At 44.8% G+C, this 27,246-nt stretch overlaps 1 protein-coding gene across 1 annotated transcript in view; it reads right to left on the minus strand.

Moving 5' to 3' along the window:
- The window catches only part of SCARF2 (scavenger receptor class F member 2), a 281,439-nt gene that overhangs the window by 120,796 nt on the left and 133,397 nt on the right, over window positions 1-27,246 (minus strand). Inside the window, exon 7 of the mRNA XM_073673292.1 lies at window positions 9,355-9,458. Within this exon, the coding sequence (XP_073529393.1) occupies window positions 9,355-9,458 (104 nt within the window). The remainder of the gene's footprint in view (window positions 1-9,354; window positions 9,459-27,246) is intronic.

A 27,246-nucleotide genomic window follows, 5' to 3' on the forward strand; every position in this document is an offset into this window, starting at 1 on the left:
CCCATCTTGACTGAAAAACACAGAAATGTAGACATTTTTGCAAATTTATTAAAAAAGAAAAACTGAAATATCACATGGTCTTAAGTATTCAGACCCTTTGCTCAGTATTGAGTAGAAGCACCCTTTTGAGCTAGTACAGCCATGAGTCTTCTTGGAAATGATGCAACAAGTTTTTCACACCTGGATTTGAGGCTCCTCTGCCATTCTTCCTTGAAGATCCTCTCTAATTCCATCAGGTTGGATGGTGAACGTTGGTGGGCAGCCATTTTCAGGTCTCTCCAGAGATGCCCAATTGGGTTTTGGTCAGGGCTCTGGCTGGGCCAGTCAAAAATGGTCACAGAGTTGTTCTGAAGCCACTCCTTTTTTATTTTAGCTGTGTGCTTAGGGTCATTGTCTTGTTGGAAGGTGAATCTTCAGCCAAGTCTGAGGTCCAGAGCACTTTGGAAGAGGTTTTCATCCAGGATATCTTGTACTTGGCCGCATTCATGTTTCCTTCAATTGCAACCAGTCGTCCTGTCCCTGCAGCTGAAAAACACCCCCATAGCATGATGCTGCCACCACCATGTTTCACTGTTGGGGTTGTATTGGGCAGGTGATGAGCAGTGTCTGGTTTTCTCCACACATACCGCTTAGAATTATCACCAAAAACTTCTATCTTCGTCTCATCAGACCAGAAAATATTATTTCTCATAGTCTGGGAGTCCTTCATGTGTTTTTGAGCAAACTCTATGCGGGCTTTCATATGTCTTGCACTGAGGAGAGGCTTAAGTCGGGCCACTCTGCCATAAAGGCCTGACTGGTAGAGGACTGCAGTGATAGTTGACGTTGTGGAACTTTCTCCCATCTTCCTACTGCATCTCTGGAGCTCAGCCACAGTGATCTTGGGGTTCTTCTTTACCTCTCTCACCAAGGCTCTTCTCCCACGATTGCTCAGTTTGGCTGGACGGCCAGGTCTAGGAAGACTTCTGGTGGTCCCAAACTTCTTCCATTTAAGGATTATGGAGGCCACTGTGCTCTTAGGAACCTTGAGTAATACAGAAATTCTTTTGTAACCTTGGCCAGATCTGTGCCTTGCCACAATTCTGTCTCTGAGCTCCTTGGGCAGTTCCTTTGAACTCATGATTCTCATTTGGTCTGACATGCACTGTGAGCTGTGAGGTCTTATATTGAGAGGTGTGTACCTTTCCAAATCAAGTCATATCAGTTTAATTAAACACAGCTGGACTCCAATGAAGGAGTAGAACCATCTCAAGGAGGGTCACAAGGAAATGGACAGCATGTGACATAAATATGAGTGTCTGAGCAAAGGGTCTGAATACTTATGCCCGTGTGATATTTCAGTTTTTCTTTTTTAATAAATTTGCAAAAATTTCTACATTTCTGTTTTTTTCAGTCAAGATGGGGTGCAGAGTGTACTTTAATGAGAAAAAAAAAATAACTTTTTAGAATTTACCAAATGGCTGCAATGAAACAAAGAGTGAAAAATTTAAAGGCGTCTGAATACTTTTCGTACCCACTGTATCACTTACTAGAACCTAACAAATGGTGTGACTGAAGAAAATGATGTAGCTAACCAATGTAATTCCTTAGGCGTCCCATTCATGTACAGTGCAAAGAACCAGCCGGCTCGCAGGTGAAACTAGGAGGGAGGAAGAATCCAGGATCCTGGGGGACTCCAGGAGGCAATCCAGCACATGTGTGAGTAAAAATTCTTTTTTTATTGGTTAAAAAAGGACAAAAACACATCACGGACTACAGGGACATATTCAGCAAAAGTTGAAACCTACACGTTTCGAAAAGTATAGTTATTTTCATAGCAGGATATGATTCTGTCATGATTAAGAACTATACTGTTCAAAATGCATAGGTTACAATGTCTTTTTGTCCAATTTTAACTAATAAATAAGGATTATTTTACTCACACATATTCCGAATTGCATTTTGGAGCCTCCCAGGATCTTGGATGCTTGCTTCTTCTTCCTACTAGTCTGTCTGCATTGCTTCTAGGAGAGAATATCTCTATCAATCGGTGACATACAGAGTACTAGAATATGCCACTCAATTAGTACGGGAGAACAGAGGCTTTGACCCTGGTTTCACTTACATACTTGGTGGTGTTGAAAGCCCTGTAAAAGGATCAGGTGTTGACTTAAAGGGTAGCTTCCTCCAACTGGTGGCACTAGAAGGACATCTTTCATTCTTACGGAGAAGAGCTAATTTGAATACCATTTTCTCAGGAAGCATTGCAAGTCTACAAGACTCCTTATGACAACTTTAAGTCTCTACAAGTAGAAACAGCAGTCTCTTGCCTTACATGCTCTGCATGATACATAGCTGGCGTGAGTATGGTAGATCTACTGAAGAAAGAACAACTACAGGGTGGGCCATTTATATGGATACACCTAAATTAAATGGGAATGGTTGGCGATATCAACTTCCTGTTTGTGGCACATAGGTATATGGGAGGGGGAAAATTTTTCCAGATGGGTGGTGACCATGGCAGCTATTTTGAAGTTGGCCATTTTGGATCCAACTTTATTTTTTTCAATGGGAAGAGGGTCATGTGACACATCAAACTTATTGAGAATTTCATAAGAAAAGCAATGGTGTGTTTAGTTTTAAAGTAACTTCATTATTTCATAAGTTTATCACCACTTATAAAATGTGTTCAAAATGCTGCCCATTGTGTTGGATTGTCAATGCAACCCTCTTCTCCCACTATTGACACACTGATAGCAACACCGCAGAAAAAATGCTAGAACAGGCTTCCAGTATCTGTTGTTTCAGATGCTGCACATCTCGTATCTTCATAGCATAGACAATTGCCTTCAGATGACCCCAAAGATAAAAGTCTAAGGGGGTCAGATTGGGAGACCTTGGTGGCCATTCAACTGGCCCACGACGACCAATCCACTTTCCAGGAAACTGTTCATGTAGGAATGCTTGGACCTGACACCCATAATGTGGTGGTGCATCATCTTGTTGGAAAAACTCAGGGAACGTGCCATCTTCGGTGCATAAAGAGGGCAACACATCATCATGTAGCAATTTCAGATATCCAGTGGCATTGAGGTTTCCATTGATGAAGAATGGCCCCACTATCTTTGTACCCCATATACCATACCATACCATCAAGATACGAGATGTGCAGCATCTGAAACAACGGATACTGGAAGCCTGTGCTAGCATTTCTTCTGCGGTGTTGCTATCAGTGTGTCAAGAGTGGGAGAAGAGGGTTGCATTAACAATCCAACACAGTGGGCAGCACTTTGAACACATTTTATAAGTGGTCATAAACTTGTAAAAAACTCATGAAAGAATAAAGTTATGTTAAAACCAAGCACACCATTGTTTTTTCTTATGAAATTCTCAATAAGTTTGATGTGTCACATGACCCTCTTGCCATTGAAAAAAATAAAGTTGGATCCAAAATGGCCAACTTCAAAATGGCCGCCATGGTCACCACCCATCTGGAAAAGTTTTCCCCTCCCATATACTAATGTAGAACAAACAGGAAGTTGATATCACCAACCATTCCCATTTAATTTAGGTGTATCCATATAAATGGCCCACCCTGTATACTGGGCAGCACGGTGGCTCAGTGGTTAGTACTGCAGCATTGCAGCGCTGGGGTCCTGGGTTCAAATCCCACCAAGGACAACATCTGTAAGGAGTTTGTATGTTCTCCCCATGTTTGCGTGGGTTTCCTCCGGGTTCTCCGATTTCCTCCCACACTTAAACGACATACTGACAGGGAACTAGATTGTGAACCCCAATGGGGACAGTGCCGATAATGTCTGTAAAGCGCTGTGGAATTGATGGCGCTATAGATATGAGTAAAATAAATAAATAATACTACACTACTTTATAATGAAAAATGACTTCATGCTTGTACAACAAGCTGTCCAAGAAAATTAGCTGCTTTTCTTCTACTCACATGCTGAATTCCCATCACAATTATATGCTTCCATTTGGGTAGTACGACATATTTTAGGAAACAACTCCTGCTTTTCCCCATTGCAAGCAGCAGAGTATTAATTTTGATTTTGTTGCTGCATCAATAATGTAACAAGGACGTCTTTTCTTTTTAATTCTTATGGTCCTACATCATTTAATAAGCATTTGTACAGTTTTGGCTGTAGGTTTCAGAGACGCAATCATTTGCTTCTATGACACCTATTTCTGTTGTTGCTGGTGTACCTACTTTCGCTCGCGGACACTCTTCTGCACAGAAACATGGCAGCTATGTTAGGTAAATTAGCAAGAATATTGACAAATATGTCCTAATGTACTATACTGCAAGTGCCATTAATTCCTATAAGTGTCCTTAATTCATTATGTGGTTTATCAAACTTCAGCAAGAGTGTCTTCCATTTATTAGCAAGAGAGCCTGTGGTAGCCTCAGGCCAGCTAATTTACGTCTACACAAAATAAACCACAAAGGAATAGCTTTCCTTTACCTGCATGCATTTTTTATTTCTTCTGTAATTACACTTTAAATGAGATTGGAAGAATGGTTTAATTAGAAGAGACTGCAATCATGTATGTCATTCCTCTATGACTGCGACATATGGATTGATCGATAAGAAGACAGACAGAGAATCAATTTGAATATGTAGAGATCAGCACTCAAATGAAAGAGGCCACAAACATTCATAAAAGACTCAGCTGTATTCTTTAAAGCAGTGGTCCCCAACCTTTTTTGCACCAGGGACCAGCTTGAAGCAAGATCATTTTTCCATGGCCCAGCAAGGAGGGGGTGGGGTGGGCGGGGCTTTGGTCATATGGGGGCGGGGTAATGGAGGGATTTGGAGTTTAGTGCATACTTATCATATAGTGTAGACCAGGTCCCCGCCAGGAGCTATGCCAGGAGCCCCACATAATGTGCTGTGCCAGGAGCCGCATCACTGAGGCCCCATCACGCCCTGCAGCAGGACAGGGCAGCTGTCCTGACAGCTGCTGTTCAGCTGCATTTACTTCATCCCAGGGGCGGACACAGACTGTAGTGGGCCCCTGTGCAAGAAATTTTTGGGGGCCCCCCCCCCGCCCTTCATAAGGCAACAAAGTTATGTAAACATAACCCCCCCATGTGCATCTCTCACCCCCCCATGTGCAGCTCACCCCCGTGCATCTCTCATCCCCCTCCGTGCATCTCTCATCCCCCTCCGTGCATCTCTCATCCCCCTCCGTGCATCTCTCATCCCCCCCGTGCATCTCTCACCCCCCCGTGCATCTCTCATCTCTCCCCTCCCTCCCATGTGCATCTCTCATCTCTCCCCTCCCCCCATGTGCATCTCTCATCTCTCCCCTCCCCCCCATGTGCATCTCTCATCTCTCCCCTCCCCCCATGTGCATCTCTCATCTCTCCCCTCCCCCCCATGTGGATCTCTCATCTCTCCCCTCCCCCATGTGCATCTCTCATCTCTCCCCTCCCCCCCATGTGGATCTCTCATCTCTCCCCTCCCCCATGTGCATCTCTCACCCCCCCATGTGCAGCTCACCCCCGTGCATCTCTCATCCCCCTCCGTGCATCTCTCATCCCCCTCCGTGCATCTCTCATCCCCCCCCGTGCATCTCTCACCCCCCCGTGCATCTCTCATCTCTCCCCTCCCTCCCATGTGCATCTCTCATCTCTCCCCTCCCCCCATGTGCATCTCTCATCTCTCCCCTCCCCCCCATGTGCATCTCTCATCTCTCCCCTCCCCCCATGTGCATCTCTCATCTCTCCCCTCCCCCCCATGTGGATCTCTCATCTCTCCCCTCCCCCATGTGCATCTCTCATCTCTCCCCTCCCCCCCATGTGGATCTCTCATCTCTCCCCTCCCCCATGTGCATCTCTCATCTCTCCCCTCCCCCCATGTGCATCTCCCATTCCCCCCACTCCTAGTTAATTGTATTTAAAAAAAAATAAAACTTGTTATACTTACCCCCATGCGATCCCTGCAGAATCCTGGCGCTCGTCCAAATCGCTGACACCAGGTTCTCCTGACTTCCGGCCATGTGACGGCGCCGTCACATGACCGGAAGTCAGGGGAATCATGAAGGTGCTGCCGCAGCAGCGCAGCGCTAAGATGTTCCGGACCCGGCGCTTAGCATGCGGCCGGGGGCCCCATGAGGAGAGAGACGCACAAGAGGGGGGCTCCGAGGGGGCTCCTACCGGCCGGGCCCCATACTGGAGTCAGGGCAGTCATGCCCTGATGGCGGCCCTGCTGGAGGCTGGAGGGGCCCCCTCTCCCCGCGGACCGGCTGAAAAACCCCAACGGCCCGGTCCTGGTCCGCGGACCGGCGGTTGGGGACCTCTGCTTTAAAGGACCTGTGACTAGCTCAAAAATGGAGTTAAATACATTGCATGAATTCTGAAAGTCTACAAGCAACATACTTATCATAGTGTCTCCTATTAAAAGGAGTCTGTCAAGCAAAAACAAAGCTAACTAAATCACTTATAAAGGTATGTATGAGACCCTATAAAAATCATACAAGTATGTAAGGGAGAATATAATATTAGAAAATAACAGAAGGATAAGTTTGACATTCCCATGATTAACTCTACACAAAGGGCCATGAATTCTGTGAACTCACATAACAGGTCAGGAGGCTAACAGGACCTCAAAACCAAGGGGGTATGGCTGGGACTACAGAAAATGTCATTCCTCATACCTCAGCTTCGAGAGCCTGAGTTTCAAAGGATCATGGTCCTACGTAACCATGCTGAACATACCTAATTTACTGTAGGAAGAGGTAATTTTAAAAAACAAGTTTTTTAAAAACCCCTTCGTGACATATGACGTACATATACGTCATATGTCGTGTATCCTCCTTTGATGCGGGCTCTGGCACTGAGCCCGCATCTTTCCCGCCACATGACAGCACATGAGAATCTCTGACAGCCAGAAGCGCATCACAAACCCTGCCCATCAGTGCGCCCATCAAATGATCGCGGGGCACCGATGGGTTGGCATGACAACCGAGGATCTGCAGGAAACCCCGATGGTTGTCAGTGCCGATCTGCTATGATTGCCAACCCATGGCCAGCGTTCATAGCAGATGAACCTTACTCATCTGCTTCTGCTGAAGCCCTGCTATGTGGAGCTCAAGCGATCAGAAGATCGCAGCTTCAAGTCTCCTAAGGGGAATATTGAAGCAAGTAAAAAGTAGAAAAAATGTTTTTAAAAATATTTAAAAAATGTAAAAAAAATACAAAAAAGTTCAAATCACCCCCCATTCAAAATAAAGCAATAAAATAATATAAAAAATACACATATTTGGTATCATTGTATTCAGAATCACCCGATCTATCAAAATATAAAATAGAATTCATCCCATTGGTAAATGGCGTAATGAGAAAAAAAATTAATAACGCAAGAATTACGTTTTGCAATAAAATGCAATAACGGACAATCAAAACATCTTATCTACCCCAGAATGGTATCAATAAAAATGTCGTCTTGGCGCCCAAAAAATAAGCCCTCACCCAGCCCCAGATAATGAAAAATGGAGATGCTACAGGTCTCTGAAAATGGCGCCATTTTTTTTTTTTACAAACTTTGGATTTTTTTTCACCACATAAATTAAAAGGAACCTATACATGTTTGATATCTGCAAACTCATAATGACCTGGAGAATAATAATGGCAGGTCAGTTTTAGCATTTAGTGAATATGGTAAGAAATAAAAACAAAAAAACTATTGTGGAATTGCACTTTTTTTGCCATTTCACCGCACTTGGAATTTGTTTCCCCTTTTCCAGTACATTATATGCTAAAATCAATGGAGTCATTCAAAAGTACAACTTGTCCCGCAAAAAATAAGCCCTCACATGGCCATATTAATGGAAATATAAAAAAGTTTTAGCTCTGGGAAGAAGGGGAGCAAAAAACAAAAGCGCAAAAACAGAAAATGGCCCGGGATGAAGGGGTTAATATTCAATGTACTTGATTTCTTATTAGCCCACTGTCCTGTTACAGACCTACGATTTCCTTACTAAAATATAGTACCATACTAGAAAATTGAGTCCAAGACTAGGCATATCAAGAAATGGGTTAATCAATGGAAAGCTGTTGACATGGTGCGGTGTCAGTCGAGCTGAGTGTGATCCATAAAACTTCCCTACGTTCTAGGAGAGAGAAGAACAAATACAGTGTGAAATTTTAGGTAATATTATTTCTCCTTTTTCATTCTATAACTGCATATTTGTGTGTCATCTTATTTTTCTCTTTTTTTTTCATTTTCTTATAAGCACTGTACCTTTTTTGTTAAAGCTTAAAACTTTAATAAGTTTGGTCCTTGTATGCTCAAAACAATCCATAGCCTTCCAGAGAGTGTGTGGCCTTTTGACTGTCGCACAGAAGCGTATAGTTGAGTGGTGGCAGCATGTTGCCTATCTGGGTTGTGTAGACTTGGTTAGGGGTGTGATTTATGCTCACTCTGCAGCCTATAACGGAGGTTGAGTGCAAGATTGAGTGAGAGGAGATAGCTTAACTCTTGTAGTCGCACCCCATGTCACGTGCTGAGTAGTGTGTACTTGATTTTGTACTATAGATTTTAGTGGTTTATTGTCATAAAAAGATTTATTTTGTATGAAAATGAGGATGCATGGTGCTCATCATATCTAGATTGAACTAGCTGCCTGAACTCAATCAGCAGCTCTGCACGGACACTGCAAGTGCGCTCACAGAATGTCAATGCCGACTCTCATCGTTCGCTGGTGTCTGCAGTGTAATACCGAGCCCCAGCCACAGACAGGAGCCAGCGATGAGATACGGCATTGACACTATGTGAATGCTGCTGAGCCGCTGATTGAGTTTAGCGCTGTCACTCAAGATATGACAGTACCCAGTATGCTAGTTGAGAGTATATAACAGTGCAAAGAAAGAAAAATCCAGCTCCATGAAAATCAAAAAAACTCTTCTTTATTAGTGTGAATAGAAAACACTCCAGTCGGAGAATTTAAAATGCCATGGTAGTAGATAAAACAACACGTTTCAGGTAGTGAAACCCTTAACAGTGCGCCAAGATCTTAGCGTCGTCAATGGTAAACCAAAGCCCCCTGGTTCACAAACCCCAAAAATAGTATTTCAATAACAACTAAACCCTTACGCTATACCTTTGATTTTTATAGGGTCTAAGTTCCCCACATACCTGTGTAAGTGGTTGAGATAGCATTTTAGGCTTGACAGACTCCTTTTAAGTACAAAATCCCTAAAAGTGCATTTTACATGGGTCTGTCATAACTAGTCAATGCCTTATTTTACCAGTACAAGTATTATTTCTATATACATGACTAATTCATACCGCTACTACACAGCCACGACACTATACAGCATGAATCCATGGAAATAGAATGACGAGAACTTACCCATATGACAGGCGCCGGTGAAAGGATCACACTTATCATCATGACAATTGCAAAACTGCTCACAATTAACTCCAAACTGGCCGGCTGGACACGACAGGTTACAGCTACAAATGAAACAAGCAACATTGTTATATGCAGCATGTGTATATGTTAACACAATTATAAAATTACATTTTTATGTTGTATTAAGACCTTATGTAACCAGTGCGCTGAATTGAAAGTCATAATATAAAAGCTATGTGTAGAATGAGCCTTTGTGGTAGCTGATTTCCATACAGTCCAAATAATGGCCTGGATTCTGATTTATGAAGATTCCCCTAAATCCTACAGAGGGCGCTAAGAATTATAAAGAAAGCCGCTTCGTGTATGGGTATGGTAAGCATTAGTATTCCCCACGACTTCCATATTCAATATTTATAAACACAATGAACCAAAGAGATATAATACGAGAAGCAGTAGAGGAGCAAAGCAAAATACATGGAGCTAATAAACAAAGGGCAGCGATAAAATACCCTGGAGGTAAAAAAAACAACACAATACTTATGTTTCGAAATTCCATATGTTTTATTAACAGTTTAATATTTTGTAAATTGCGCTATTGTCAAGGTTACAGCGGAACGAGAAATTGCCTTATAAATCACATTAACAAAGAAAAACGACACCGCACCACAACACTAAGCATATTTATGCGCGCCCTGGCATGTTTAAACTATTTCCCACGGACTCTGACATTTGTGATAAAAGTCTGGAGGCGCATATGTGGATGATGTATACTCTTAGAGCAGACAACCATAGCTAATATTGGCATCACTTCTTATTTAGGAAAACAATGAATATCTGAGCAATCAAATGCATAAATTGTACAGAGCAGAATCCAGATGTGGAGCTCAGCATGCGAAAACAATAAGGGACCGTGGTCTCGGGGCGAGGGCCTCAGGAACTAAGTCGTCATGTAACTTTGATTGTTTGTAGGAGAAGCATGCTTCTTTATGACTAATATTTTACTAAGCATGGGAGGCTAAGTGCATGTGCACAGCAAATGGTTCTCATAAAATCTTTCTCCACAGTAATGTTTATCACTTTGTTTATAGCCAACATTTTTATGCTTAATTCTTTATATGAAGGTTTATATCGTTCTCTGTTCTGCATGATTTTTATGTTGTTATGCTGGTGTCCAACTCAACCATCACAATGGTTTTATATGGGTATAATATGGTTGAATTTTAGGTTCTACTGTACCACACTTACATTACCATTGGGTTCTAACGTAATCTTAGTTTGGTTCAGTAAAACTGCAAAAAGTCTGGAGTTGCATCAGTTATGCAGAAGCTGAAATTCAGCCATATTGTGGCCATTTGGAACTGCTTACAGTTCATTCTTTTCTAAATAATAAGAGATATTGTAGCAGAGCTCCTTATTTTAAAACTAGGTGAAACAAAATCCCTTAGCATTTGGAGGGCTGCACCTAAACCCTGCAGCTAATCATTACAGGCAGAGCTGCAGTGTAAAACATATGAGATGAGTGGAGAAGGAGTCGCTGATGAGATAAAAAGTGGATTCTGACTACCTCTGTGTGCAGAAAATTGTGCAGCAAAGGCAAAAAGGCCAAATAAATAGCAAGAGAGCTTAATGCACAAGTATATACAGTGTATATTCATATGTGGCAGATGCATTGCTGCGAATGTTGCATTCATCTGAATGGGACTTGCAGAAATACATGTGCTTGCTACTGAAACAATCTTATTTACTGTACATAAATATAATATATAGCAAGAAAACTGCCTTTTAAAATCTAAGCCAGAAGATAACCCCAAAGCACTGCTACAGCAGTAAGAAATCGCATTCTGAAGTTGTGCCTGGAAGTGCATTGGGGCGTGATGATGAACTTCTAGCTTCTCAGCCTCACACTGTATTTCCTACCTGGCAGCACCCTTCCCTGACAGACTGATAGGTCATATGCTCTGGTACATGGCCTCTGACCTGTCAATCACTCAGGGAAGGTTGCTGCTAGATAGGAAATACAAGTGAGATTGAGAAGCTGCGAGTGCATCATGACGCCCCAATGCACTTCTATATACAACTTCAAAATGCGATTTCTCGCTGCTGGAGCAGTGCTTTGGGATCATAAAGAGATTGATTGGCTTATCTTTTAAAACACTACACCATCATAATAATGATTTCAGACAGGTTTCCTTTAAATGTATAAACAAAAGTGTTCCTGAGAATCGACTAAAACTAGTGGAGACTTCATCTGCTTAATCAAGAGCGAAATACCCAGTTTGATTGTACTTAGGCCACTATTCTTCCCTCCCTTTATGCCTGTTTTTTGTCTAGTTTTGTATGTTTTGCACCTTTTTTTGTTTGCACCCAATTTATAATTCTGTTTGCACCTTTTTTGAGGTCCCCCTTCTCCTGAGTACACTTTGAGAATGCCAGTATTTTGGTGCAATTTTTGCGACTTCTGGTGCCAAAAAGTCACAAAAACAGTTCAATGCAAAAATAAAAGACTATTTTTTGACTTCATCCAACAGATTAACTGCATTGCCAAAAATTACAAAACATAGCCTTTCTAAACCAGATCCATCATACTAATATAGATTAGGGGTGGACATACCATTGTCACAACCTGTGCAGTCGCATAGGGGCCTAAGAGGTATGGGGGCCCACTTTCACCTCCAAAGCAAGTGGAATTGTGCACTATGGGAGCTATTGGACTGCAAAGGGTCCATATATTGTTCTTACTCAGGGGCCCTCTTCTGCCTTTGTCTGCTCTTGATATAGATGCACAGAATGCTATATAACTAACAAAAGGACCATCCATATCTAAAGACCAGGAGATGACTGCTAGATTGTCTATCTCTAATATTTGAAGGATAGTTGCCATGCACCCCTGGTGGCCGAAGGGTATCTCACTCCTCAACATGATACTTGCCATGACACCAAAGTTTCTTAAAAATAGTTTTAATTTATTTACAATGTTTTCCAATTAAGAGGGGTATGACTTACAATATAGAAATTGAACAAAAACATCAATGGAACCCACTTGTGATTACAGACAGATCCGGCTCTTTCCCTAGTGATTTGCAGTGCACCAACTTACAACACCATCTGTACTCAATTTTCTCAGCTTTCACACACCGTTTACCAGTAAGGCATCCTTCACTCACTCCCATGGTTTCATGACAGACACACTCTTATTTCAAAGTCCTGCTGCTCTGACTGTCCCGATAAGTCATTTACCCACCTGGTTCAGTCACAAGAGGTCATAGTTTTACAAATATTTGCCAAGAGTAATTATACTGTTAAAAGAGTTGTCCTCTCTAAAACAACAAGTCTGCAGTCACTCCATGTGACTGCAGACTTTTGAATACCCACATCGCACGCACAGCACTTGTCAGTGCCGGGAAAGGCAGTCAAGTGACCGCAAGTATGCAATATGCATACACTCAGTCACATTATGACTAGACTGTTTCTAGCCTCGCTTAATACACTTGCAATGAGCAAGGCTGCATTCAATTAATCGGTTTATGGCCGGCATATCGCATACTTGCAGTCACATGAGCGCCGTTCCTGGCACCGACACTGGAGAATCCTCACAGTGTGCAGTACGAGCTGTGTGAGGATTCACAAATCTGCAGTCAGATAGAGTGACTGCAGACTTGTCGTTTTAGACAGGACGATCCCTTTAAAGGAAAGCATGCCACATTTACATATTAAAATGATTCAAATTTAATAAAGATTTTAAGCAAGTCATTGTCTCTCATTATATACTTGTCTAGGGAGAATGGTATCAAGAATTTTGACAATTGAACAAATATTAGATCCCTATGAAGGTCAGAGAAAGTTTGCCAGAAAGTCAGCAGAATTCTCCAAATTTCCATTATAAAAGATTTGAATAAAGTTACTATAACTTCACAGGTCTACAAGTAGGAAAACAATGCCGTGAGGTAGTTAATTTAAAGTGTGACTGCACATACAGACATGTCAGAAGATATGATCATGGAAAGTTTGAATCTAGGTGCTAAAATGAAGAGGAGAAAGCTCAGCCAAGTGCTGCTCTCCTCCGAGACTGAAGATGTAATAAAGTGAAAGTCTATGAGTCGTCTTCAGTTTACTGATTGAAAGGCACAAACATGTGGACTTGGCTTGAAACAAATTATGCAAATGCCAAAGATGGAGTACTGGATCTCATCTACTGTATATTTCTCTGCTCTACAAGGTAGATGTGGCACCCCAGGGGTCTGGTTCCCACAGTAATAGCAATATTACGTCTGTGAGCAGGTGGGAGGTTTCCTGGTCAGACATCCTATGCATGCCACACCTCCTGCCCAGTCCTGGGAGGGGAAGAACTTCCCCTATATAAAGCTGGGGCTGAGGCAGGGTTAGAGAGAAAGAGCAGAGAACACAGACAGAGACACAGTCTGGTCTAGAGTGGAGCAGCTTTAGGAAAAAGAAAGATCAGGAGCTCAGTGGGAGCAGTGCTAAAAAGAGATCAGGGGCTGGAAGCTGTAGAGCTCGCCCTGATTGAAGAGTTCTTACCGGACCCGGAGTCCGAGGCTGTGGGGGCTAATCCTTACCCCGCAGCAGAAACCGCCCGGCAGGGGATTTCAGGTCCTCTGGCCAAGAAACCCGAAGGCACGGTCACACGCAAGGGACCAGCACCGCGACGTGGAGCGGAAGCTACCAAAAGGCCCCGAGTCACCGGCCATACGGGTGAGCACCACACGGTACACTCAGGGACGTGGGCTACTTTTACCAGCCTCTAGCAAGGTAGCCAGAAGAGTACGATTAGTTGGGGAGGCCTACAACTCCGCCTGGCCAGGGGAGATCCCTTCTGCTCGCGGACTGACCAGGCCCCGATCGCTAGCCAGTACTCCGGGAGGGTCTACCTTTGCCACCAGTAAAGACCCTGAACTACACCGCACCGTCTCCGAGTGTTTCATCATCCACGTCCGCTGCCCTGAGGCCATACCCCTCCCGTTGGGGGTTATACCATCCCCGCTGCACAACCGTATCACCGGCCTCAGCGGTCTGCCCTGCAGCGGCGGTCTCATGACCGCATTCAACGGGTGGCGTAGTCGAACATTCTAACATCTACTGCTAAATACTGCCGCTCAGTTTGACTCCCTGGGCACAGACCGGGTCACCGCCACGAAACTACTACCCCTCTCAGATCCGGCTCCGGGTAGGCCCCCGCGTGCGCAACGCTACTCAGCACAGGCCCAGGGGCGCGTCAACTTTGGCGTAGTCGGCAGGATTTCGTGCCCGCAACCACCGGGTACTGCGTGCCTGAAAAAGAGACTTTTCAACTTACCTGTGGTGAAGATTCCCGCCATCCGACGCCATCTTCTACCTTCTTCCCGCCATCCGTGGAGTTTTCCCGCCGTTGGACGCCATCTTCTGCCTTCTTCCCGCCATCCGTGGAGTTTTCCCGCCGTTGGACGCCATCTTGAAGACGCCGCGCGGGAAGAAGAGGGGCGTGGACTCCGAAAAGCCCGCGAGAACTGAAGCCCCGCCTCACGTCCGGACGTTGCGTAAGGTCCTGGAAGGAGCCCAGCAGACGCCGACGTCATAGGAGTGCGACGGAAGGTCCTCGACCCTGACGATCCACTGCGGAGCCGCGGCCTACGGAAGAGGATCATCGCAAGGTAGGCCACGGTCCACTAGGGGGGAGGAAGATGTCGGATATGGAGGAGAGCTTCACTGTCGTAGCCACCGCCAGCGCCACCGCTGCTGCGGTCATGCCTTTCACTATGCCCTATATCCCGGGGGCAGCCTGGCTACCCCAGTACTCAGGGGAGTCACATACCCTGAATGACTTTAGAGAAAAGCTGGATAGCCTCTTCCAGGTGTACCCCCTCACAGAAGAGCAAAAACTGAGCATTCTGGTGGCCCAACTAACCGGGGCAGCCCAAAGGGAGGTAAAGTCCTGGCCACCTGGGAGGAGGACTGTCGCAGGGATATTAACCAGGCTGAAGGACACCTTTGATACCCGCACCTCAGCTGAGATTAAGCTTAGATTCTACGGGTGCAAACAGCGAGCACATGAGAATATAAGGGACTATGCACTAAACCTACAAGAGGCCCTGAGAGCCATTAAGCAGACCGACCCTGACGGCGTGGGAAACGAGGACAGGCTGTTGACCGAACAATTTATAGAGGGACTATATTGCAATGCCCACCGAACCCAGTTGCGGGCAATGGCCTTACAGGATCCTCATCTGGACTTTGCACAGTTCAAGGACAGAGCCATCCGGGTGCTCCGAGAACCGGCACCGGGTGGCGTTGTGACCCACAGGCGCCCTACTACCGCTTACCACCAGGAGGCGGCGCCCTTGTCGGCAGGGCCTGTGGGGGCTGATGCGCAGGCTTTGAACAATGACCCGGCTCCAGACCTGCACCATCAGGTCCAAGAGCTAGCTAAAAGCGTTGCTGCGCTAACCCGAACTGTGCAGTCGTTACAGGTTTCTGCTCCAGGGAAGATCCAGCTGGCATCCAGACTGAAGGACATCCCGTGGCGTCGACCAAGGAGGACCCCACCGGCCAGAGGAAGACCCAGCGACCGATACAACGAGGACGGACAACCCATCTGCCGCCGCTGCAATCAACCCGGACATATGGCAAGGTACTGTCCTTTAAACTGGCACAACCTGGGGTAGAGGGCCGACCCCTAGGAATAAGATCACCAGGCCCATCGAACTGGCGTGACAAATATGTGGGAGGACGTCCAGTCTTGCCTGTGGTACTGGATGGCATTCCTATGAGTGCCCTACTTGACACCGGGTCACAGGTCACCACCATCCCGTACGTGCTCTTCAAGCAGTACTGGAATGACTCGGATATAACCCGCTACCCTGACGACGACTTGAGTATCATCGCCAGCAATGGTCAACCTGTGCCACAGATCGGATTCAAAGAGATGACCATTAAAATCGGTAGAGTCGAACTGGCAGCACAGGGACTGATCATTGTAGACATTGACAAGCGCGAGAGTCACCCAAAGATAACGCTAGGAACTAATGTGATTGAAAATTGTCTTGCAGAGGTGATTTTCATTTTACAGCAGGTTGCCAAGAACGCCAGCTCCGGCCAGCAGCGAGTGCTCCAAAAAGAGATCCGGGCACTGATGCGACGGCAACAGGTGGAACTCTCCGGTGGTGAGATTGGAAGCGTGAGAATGTGTGACCCTTTCCCTATTGCCATGCCCCCAAAAAGTGAAATGATGATTTGGTGCTGGGCAGCTATTGGTCTAAGAGGTAGAGACTACCAAGCAATGGTAGAACCCGTCTACTCAGACAGTAGGCCCACCATTTTGACAGCACGGGGGGTGGTTGATGTACGCCATGGGAGGGTGCCCGTTCGCATAATAAACATCGGGAAGAGAGAAGTACACCTGCCCCGGTATGCCACGCTAGCTAAATTGTTCACCATAAACCAGAATTCTGTACAGGCCGTGGAACCCTTGCCTCCATCTCAACCAGAGGAAGGTAACGGCTCTAAGAAAACAATAGAGGACTGGTGTCAGCAACTACATTTGGGTACTGACTCCACTCCCTCACACCAGAAACAGGGAGTCTATCGGGTGGTTCAAGAGTACGAGAGAGTGTTTAGTAAACACCCGTTAGACTTCGGGCGAGTAAAGGGGGTAGAACACCACATCCCCACGGGAGACCATCCTCCCATAAAGGAGAGATACCGACCCGTACCCCCTGCACACTACCAACACGCCAAGGGGATGCTTAGAGACATGAAGGAGGCTGGGGTAATCAGGGATAGCTGTAGCCCCTGGGCAGCTCCACTAGTCTTGGTTAAAAAGAAAGACAACACTATGAGAATGTGTGTAGATTACCGGAAAATCAACCGTATCACACACAAAGATGCGTACCCCTTACCAAGGATAGAGGAGTCTTTGGCTGCTTTAAAATCTGCTAACTTCTTCTCTACTTTGGATCTCACTAGCGGGTACTGGCAGGTTCCTGTAGCAGAGGCGGACCGGGAGAAGACCGCATTCACCACCCCGATGGGACTTAGCGAGTTTACCTGCATGCCGTTCGGACTCTGCAACGCACCAGGAACCTTCCAACGGTTGATGGAATGCTGTCTGGGACACCGAAACTTCGAGACGGTCCTGTTATACCTGGACGATGTCATCGTCTACTCCAAGACCTACGAGGACCACCTGAAACACCTGGCAGAAGTGTTCGAAGCCCTGGCAAACTACGGCCTAAAGGTGAAACCCTCCAAGTGTCACCTCCTGAAACCAAAGGTGCAGTACCTGGGACACGTGGTGAGTGCTGACGGAGTGGCTCCCGACCCTGATAAGATCACCGCAATTAAGGAATGGCCAAGCCCCTCCAGCGTAAAGGAAGTGCGGCAGTTCCTCGGGTTGGTAGGCTACTACCGAAGATTCATTCCCGGTTTCACCAAAAAGGCAGCTCCTATGCAGGACCTCCTGATAGGCCAGTCCAGGAAGGCCAAGAACCAGAAGCCACCCTTCAGATGGGAGAAGCTGGAAGAAGAGTCCTTCCGCCAGCTGAAGATGGCCCTCACGGGGGATGAAATCCTGGCGTACCCTGATTACAGCCAGCCCTTTATCCTCTACACCGACGCAAGTAACATCGGGCTAGGAGCCGTACTGTCCCAGATCCAGCAGGGGAAGGAACAGGTAATTGCTTACGCCAGCCGAAAACTGCGACCCACCGAAAGAAACCCTGAGAATTACAGCTCATTCAAGTTAGAATTCCTGGCAGTGGTGTGGGCAGTCACCGAACGCTTTAAGCACTACCTCGCCTCTTCCCGGTTCACCGTGTACACGGATAACAACCCGTTGACACACCTGGATACGGCAAGACTCGGTGCCCTGGAGCAGAGATGGATGGCCCGCCTGTCCAACTATGAGTTCACGATCAAATACCGGGCAGGACGCTCCAATACCAACGCGGATGCCCTGTCCAGAATGCCAAACCTACCGGACGTAGGGGAAGATCCAGAGGAATTGGAAGAAGTTGAACTCCCCGCGTTCCACCGTCATGGGACTATCCAGTATTCCCACCGTGTAAGGGGTAAGCAATCCGCTACGTTCAACCCCTTACCTCATTACAACTGGGCGGAAATGCAAGACAGTGACCCCGCCGTCCGACTGGTGAAGGAGATGCTGACTCAGCCAGATGCCCGCCTTGACCCAGACGCTCCGGAAGAGACCAAGCAACTGTGGGCTGAGAAGAGTCGACTGTTCCTTTACAAGGGGAAGTTGTGCCGCAGAATGGTTAACTCCCGGACGCATGAACTGATCTGGCAAGTAGTGGTGCCAAGAAGAGACGCGGCTATGGTACTGGAGGCATACCACGACGGAGCTGGGCACTTCGGGTGGAAGAAGCTGGAGTTCCTGCTGCGTGGGCGGTTCCACTGGGTAGGCATGAGGGGAACCATCGAGAGGTGGTGCAGAGACTGTGGACCGTGCCACCTAAGAAGGAAGGACCGTGCCAGCCAGAAGACTCCCTTGCAGCCCATCATCACCCGACAGCCACTGGAACTGGTAGCCCTGGACCATGTGAAACTGGCTCCAAGCAGATCTGGGTATGTCTACGCCCTCACAATCGTAGATCATTACTCCCGGTTCCTGGTGGTGGTCCCGGTCAAGGACTTAACGGCTCAAACAGCAGCTAGAGCCTTCCAGCAGCACTTCTGCCGTCCACACGGATACCCGGAGCAGGTGCTGACGGACCAGGGACCTGCCTTTGAAGCGGAAGTCTTCCAGGAGTTCTGTACTCTGTATGGCTGCCGGAAGATAAGAACAACACCCTATCATCCGCAAACCAATGGGCTCTGCGAGAAAATGAACCAGGTGGTGCTAGATCTTCTGAAAACATTGCCCCTGGAGGAACGCAGTCTGTGGCCTGAGAAACTGCCTGATCTGGTGGACCTATACAACCACATCCCGGTAGGTTCTACCAACTGTACCCCGGCTTACCTAATGAGAGCAAGACCTGGTAAGCTTCCTGTTGATCTGGAGATGGGAGTCCTGACACCCGAGGACACTTCACCAGAAGCAGACTGGGACACAGAAAGGCAGCAGCAGTACCGGAAAGTACAGGAGAGCGTGGAGCGAAGTCTCTGTCAAGCTAGAGAAAGACAGGAGAAGACTTAGAACCAGTATGCTCCCGCTGTTCCCCTGGTACCTGGAGAGCAGGTCTTGAAGAGGAAGAGACGCCTCCACAAGTTGGACGACCAGTGGGAGAAGGACCCGTACACCATACTGCCCTCAAGCCATGAGAACCCGAAAGTCTGCATAATCAGTAAGGATGGAGGAGAAACCACAGCCATTGTATCCCGAGATCACCTGAAGAAGTGTCCCAAACAGCTACGAAGCCCTGAAGAAGAACAAGAAGACCCTCGACCCGCAGAGGAAAGGGAAGATATGGTTAGTACTGTGCTCGGAGACTTCCCTCGGTCTTGGACTCAAGTCAATGGCGCAGTTGTGGTACCCGTCCTCACCTTCCTCCAACCAGCATCTCAAGTACCTACGGAGAAACAGGTAGAGCTGGAAGAGCAGCCGGTCCAGGAGGCAGGAGACCCCACACAAGCAGACCAGGAGGATCAACCCTCTGCTTATAGTGAGCCTGCCGTACCCTAGTGAGCCAAAGAGCCCGTAGACAGCTGCCCAGTTTATCTTTGACAGCTCCTACACCCCGTAGCTCAGGACCAGTCAGTCAGCTCCGTAGGTCCACTAGAGCCACTAGAGGCCAGTTACCCGTACGTTGGAGGATCTAAGTGTTTAGACTGTTTATTTGTATTTACCTGTTTTCTGTTACTTGTAAATAATTGTGTATTTCTAGTTAGTTTATAGGTGTCGTTTATGGATTATCCGGAATCCTTTGTACATATGTTTGGAGCGTAACCCAGGAATGGACTAAAGACTGTTAAGGACTCGGGGCAGGACAGACCCCTACCTGGTTACGGCTCCCTGTCTCTTGGTGAAATGGACACCTTTGTTTTCTTCAAAGACTGCACCCGGTTGCGGACATGCCGTGACCATCCTAATGTGTTTTTCTTTATTGTACTGTTTCTGTTTTTTACTTGTTATGTTTTACAAAAATATGTTTAGTCCTGGAGTACTAAATTTCACTAGGGGGGAATGTGGCACCCCAGGGGTCTGGTTCCCACAGTAATAGCAATATTACGTCTGTGAGCAGGTGGGAGGTTTCCTGGTCAGACATCCTATGCATGCCACACCTCCTGCCCAGTCCTGGGAGGGGAAGAACTTCCCCTATATAAAGCTGGGGCTGAGGCAGGGTTAGAGAGAAAGAGCAGAGAACACAGACAGAGACACAGTCTGGTCTGGAGTGGAGCAGCTTTAGGAAAAAGAAAGATCAGGAGCTCAGTGGGAGCAGTGCTAAAAAGAGATCAGGGGCTGGAAGCTGTAGAGCTCGCCCTGATTGAAGAGTTCTTACCGGACCCGGAGTCCGAGGCTGTGGGGACTAATCCTTACCCCGCAGCAGAAACCGCCCGGCAGGGGATTTCAGGTCCTCTGGCCAAGAAACCCGAAGGCACGGTCACACGCAAGGGACCAGCACCGCGACGTGGAGCGGAAGCTACCAAAAGGCCCCGAGTCACCGGCCATACGGGTGAGCACCACACGGTACACTCAGGGACGTGGGCTACTTTTACCAGCCTCTAGCAAGGTAGCCAGAAGAGTACGATTAGTTGGGGAGGCCTACAACTCCGCCTGGCCAGGGGAGATCCCATCTGCTCGCGGACTGACCAGGCCCCGATCGCTAGCCAGTACTCCGGGAGGGTCTACCTTTGCCACCAGTAAAGACCCTGAACTACACCGCACCGTCTCCGAGTGTTTCATCATCCACGTCCGCTGCCCTGAGGCCATACCCCTCCCGTTGGGGGTTATACCATCCCCGCTGCACAACCGTATCACCGGCCTCAGCGGTCTGCCCTGCAGCGGCGGTGTCATGACCGCATTCAACGGGTGGCGTAGTCGAACATTCTAACATCTACTGCTAAATACTGCCGCTCAGTTTGACTCCCTGGGCACGGACCGGGTCACCGCCACGAAACTACTACCCCTCTCAGATCCGGCTCCGGGTAGGCCCCCGCGTGCGCAACGCTACTCAGCACAGGCCCAGGGGCGCGTCATAGATATTTAGGTCATTATTATAATTGTGATATCCAATATAATAAGGAAATGGCTTTATTGGAAAATACATAAATGAAAGGGCCGACTCATCAAGACTGGCCAGCATCAGCGGAAAAAATCAAATGCCAACAGAGAAGATCTGTGGTATAAGCCCAGTTGGTTGATGATAAAATTTCCATCTTTATTATTAGGGGGCATAGCTTTAGAACAGTGGGGCACAGAAGAAAAAGAAAAAAATGTTCCAGAATTAGCGCAGCAGCACCAATTGGAAGAGGTACTCAGTTTATATTTAGTTCCAGAGAAATGTTCTCTTTAAAGATGCACTTCCATCAAAATTTTTATCCAATTAATATATTGCAGTTATCATATAATATGGCATTGTGTACTTACAATTGCTCATTTTGCCTTTCTATACACTTCTTCACTTTTCCATTAGGACTATTATATCACGTTAATTAAAACTGACTAGTGGAATCCTTCTAAGCTCTATGTAGAAACAGGAGGTAAATTTTCCCTGCATGAGTCATTGTTAGAACTACAATTCTATATCACTGCAAAATCCCTGGCAGGGGGGGGGACCAAGCAGCTGGGTCAGGAGTTGTAGAGGGGGATGATTTTTTAATCATGTGATGTCATAGTCCTAATGGAAAAAAAGAAGAAGTAACTGGGTAGAAAGGCAAAATGAGCAATTGTAAGTACACAGTGCTATATAATATGATGGTTGCAATATATTAAGGGGATAAAAACTTTGATGGAAGTGCTTAAGTAATGGTTTGGTACATAGACTGAATATTACAAGATGCTGTTTCATGTTGAATCAAGTTATATGTTGCCCTTTAAAAAAAAATTCCCATTATTAAAAAATAGTTTAATATAGACCATTTTATACATTTTAAAGCTTAATAAATCTGAATATTTAATATAAGCACTATTTAACGTGTAGAAAAGCAATTATAATCAGCTAATAGTTTAAAGTTATCCTTTCCTCATAAATAACATACAGGTGATCCAAATAAAAAGGCAGCATTTGTTAGGTCATTCTCAAATCTGGCTTTGCTCCTAGTGTATGTTCTGTGTGGAGCCGGGCAAGCTATTTCTGTATAGTATATACCTGCATCTGTTCACATGTACAGCTCTGTTATTGGAGGTTTTTTTTAATGAATAAGCAGATGTAAGCAAACCCTGCTGAGAAAATTTATAGAAGTAATTTATAAGCTGTGCTTTAACCTGGAGGTTGTGCTAGGTAAATACTGAAGTAATCATAACCATATGTATGAGAATATTGTGTATTAAATGAAACTCAACTTAAGGGGAGAAATTTGACAGAAACTGTTGCTTTATATGGAAGAGATGTGAACGTTGCCCTGAACCTGTCAGAACAGTTAACAAATTGTATTTTTTTCTAATGAATTCCTACTTTATGATCTGTGAAATTATTAATCTCCATTTGTTTTCACAGAAGAGATAGACTAGCTAAAGAAACCTGAACTGTGTGTTAACTCGTGTTTAAAGACAAAATAAAACCTTCTTAATTATATCCATTTCTGAGAAAGATGGGTGACAACTAATATTGTGGTCATAGGTAGACAACAATTCTGGAGTCTTCACTTTTATCATACCTTATAATTGAGTAATACAGGAATATATCAATGTTTATGAAGGCAGATTATTTGCTATTAAAGGGAATGACCACTACTTGGACAACCCCTATTTAAATGAAGTAGTTCCCTCTTGTATAAAAAAAACCCCATATACTCATCTTCCGTACTGGTGCCATTCCAGCGTTGGGTTTCCTGGGACATTGTTAAAGCCACGTAAGCCCTGCAGCCAATCAGCACCTCTTCCATTTGTCCAAGGTTCGTCTGACGGAAGTGAGAGTGCAGCAGCCCAATAGCGGACACTGATTGGTTGCATTTCAAACATGGCATAACAATGTTACATTGACGGAACATCGCTGGTGCGGGCGGAGAGTATCTGTTGTTTTTATTTTACAAGGGGAACTGCTTCAATTAAAAAGATCTTCACTATTATTATTGCACAATTTTTGCACTTGATGTTTACTCCTCCTTATGTAGAAATCAGCTTCTTGTCTTAGGTTAGAAAAAGTATTAATTAAAGTAATTGGGAGCAGTTTGTTCATCCAATTGTAGTAGTTACTACATTTTCCCTAATAGGAGGGGTGCTGTTACGAGACCCCTTGGGGTGATCACCCTACAAAGCTGAAGACGACAGAGCAATACTGAATTTATGAGGCCCACTGGAGTGATATCCTGGAGAGTGGGTGAAATTTGGTTCCTACCAGGGAGAGGTGGGTGGGGGTTATACCCTAAAGCAGGAATGATCTGATCTGAGGGCATGTACTGCTGCTATATGTTCCTAAACTACAGAGGGTCCAATAGAATACAGTCATGAGGCCCAGGATAAAGGAACAACACCACCAGGAGCAATTTCTATTTTACTGTTGGTGTGTGAGGGTGATCAAGCATTTCGGCCACCTTGAGGTTTGTTGAACCTAACAAACTCATCAGTTGCCCATGTGCAATGGCGGTATCGCTTCTTGAAAACAGTATTTTTTCTTGCCCAAGACAACCTTTTTTATTGATATTTACTAGGGAGAGTATTGATGTTTGGAATGGAACAATTCACTAATGACAGAAGGATGCAGAGATGAGTTATATCAGATGGAATGACACTAGTAAATCTAGCCCTGTTCTGAAATGTAGAAGAACATGTGATAAAACGGAAACATTATGTAAAGGGTCAAGGGAAAAAGTCAAACTATGCTAAAACATAGACACTCTCTACCAGCAGAGAGCAACAAGAGGGCAGAAGTCAAAGGCTGGAAGGACACTGGTGAGTATAATACTAAGCAAAGACAGGTATGGTGATAAATTAGCACTTTTTGGTTTTTTTGTAACCTAGTTGCAATATAAGATATCGAGCTGCAAAAAAAAGTGAAACATTATAGTATTTGCCTTCATAAACCAGTTACATGAGGATAAGTGAGACATCTTTTGTCTATTTTGTAAATCTGGTTGCAATTAAGTTTGATAAAGTGAAAGAATACTCTCAATGTGCAATTACTATTTTGCCAAACCCCTAAATAATAAATCTGCCTAGTTACATGGAAATATAAGGGCATGCAAACCATCAATGCCGAATCTGTCAATCAGAAGTATGAAGAAAATAGGTCAAAACAAAAACGCAAAGAAAAAAACAGCAACAACTTAGAAATAGCTGAATAACATGTTAACGTCTTTTCCTGAAAATTACTGGTGGTCTCTTTATTTTTCGGTTACTCATGGTGGTAAATGCCTATATGAGCATCCATTGTTTGATAGTTTGTTCAGTAATGCTTTGACCAGATATGTACAATTTGGTGCGCTAATAACTTTTTCCTCATTTCAAGATAATAAGGTTTCCCTTTACAATGTTTTGGGGCATGGATGACTTTTTATAATGAAGATGCCGCCATACAGATGTATATCTGGTCAGATGTGTACACATCTTTTAATGTTTTAACACATGAATCATATTTTATAAGTTAAAGTTATTGCAGTTGAAAGCACCATAAAGCCTGTTTTGATTCCTCAGTTATTCAACCCTTGACCTTATTTGGTAACATTCCCATAATGTACATTCAGAATTGTCACCGAATATCCTATCATATGTTTCTACTTATAAAACCATGTCTTGTATTCATCTGTTCTATATGACTAACTTTAATCTGCAAAACAGGCCCACATAACTCCCCAAGAAACTCACAAAATACATGGAAGTTGTTCAGACCTTCAGATTATCTCTGCACAAGTCATTTATATTTAAATGAAGTTCATTACCTTTTCGCACATCATGCACTAAACATGAATGATTGCCTAATAACTTTTGGCACTAAAATGAAGACTGTAAAATGTGTTAGAAATGCAAACAAACAACCCAGACAGTAGCTATTTACATCATTAAAGGGGAACAGTGATAGAATACTGTACGGAGACAACCAGTTTCAGATTGGGCTACTAAGTGCCCCCCAAGTAATATTGACTCTGGGGGTCCACTCTTCAGCTACAGTACATGGAAAAATTACCTGAACCTCAGTCACAAATGTACCTTTATTCTATATAAAAATAAAGTGGATAGTTTGTTGAATGAATGAATAAATGAATGAATGAATGAATGAATAAAGGAATGAATAAAGGAATGAATGACTGATGAGACTGTCTTGTCTTTGTCACTATATAGTAAATCAAGTGTATTGTGTAAACCACTGCTTAAACATGGGGATTGTGGCCACTTCTGCACAGAGGCCCACCGGGGAATTCACCTGCTCCCCTGTGGGCCAGTCCAAGCCTGGAGCCCACCACATTTTGCATGTTTCTTAGGACACCAGCATTCCTTGTTATACTTTCCGGCATTGTCTATTTGGCCGATTCATTAAGACTGGCATTGTACATGCCAGTCTTAATGATGGGCGTGAAGGAATAAGATGCACCAAATTTATTTAGAAGTGCATGACATTTAATGAATTTGGCGCATCTTCTCTGTGGCGTGCGATGCCTCTGTGTGCCTCACCAGAAATGCAACGCATGCCTCAGCAGGGACTGGAATAACTTTTCTGGCATAAGCTATTACACTTAAGTGGTGTAACTTTTGATCAATTCGGCCGCCACTCCCCCACATTCTTTGTTCCGCCCTTTATGGCAGAGCAGGCTGGAAAACACAACAAGATGCAAAATCTTTATGCAACTTTACATTGCGCAAAATTTTAAGACTTTTCAAAGCTAGAAAATTGTCATAAAGCACTTTGGTGAATCAGTCACTATCTGGTGTTAATTTCAGCAAAAAATATTAATATAACTATCGGTAAACAAGTGTAATAGCTAAATAAGAGGATGCCCTTTAGGTTAACTATTCTGATGCCTACTTACATTTTCTAATCCCTTAGCTCTCCCGTAACTCCCCTATTTGGATCAGTATATTATAGTTCTGTTTCTGTATTTATTATTTATGTGCATTTATTATATCATATATGATAATTACATATCTCTGTATTTATTTCTCAAGAGAAGTTTAGCTGTTTTTCATGTATTACTATTCTATTCTTGCTGCAAGAGAGATTTTCAAATACAATGGCTTCCCGGTGAGCTTGTGCTGGGATGGTGATAACACAGAAGCCAATCCGAACATTGGGAGTTGCAGTGTAAAATTGAGAAAGGCAGAGCAGCAGACTGTGCCATTGGTGAGATAGGATATCTCGGATTTTCTCTACAAGTTATAAATTATCAGGTCATTAGTAATTTCTGTGTCCTAATAGATGATAATAATAAAGAAACAATACAGAGCTGGGTGGATAAAACATTAAAAGTTCAGGGTATGTTCCCATGGGATACTTCAGCTGCGATCCTCCTGGATCCGAAAATCTGTAGCGACAGACAGAGTAGTTTGGCACTGGTAGTTCTGCTTCTAGAAGCCTTTATTCATGTGTTTTGGGTCCATACCAAACCCTTTCTCAAACCAAAACTACATCGTTTTCAACTTTTAAAAAATCAGACCACGATTGATTCTGTGACGACAATAGCAGTATTGTACTAAAATATGCAACGTAAATTGACTGGTGCTAGGGATATTAATCCACTGCATGCCAGGTCACGCCTATAATTATTACCATGAAGCATATGAAACATGCAAAAAATGTTGGCGTGTAAAAATCCCTGTGGGAACATACCCTCAATGTTCATCCACCATGC

This window comes from Phyllobates terribilis, unplaced genomic scaffold (genome assembly GCF_046119375.1).
Source record: "Phyllobates terribilis strain yellow unplaced genomic scaffold, ASM4611937v1 Scaffold_1__5_contigs__length_1240528914, whole genome shotgun sequence".
Classification (NCBI taxonomy): Eukaryota; Metazoa; Chordata; class Amphibia; order Anura; family Dendrobatidae; genus Phyllobates; species Phyllobates terribilis.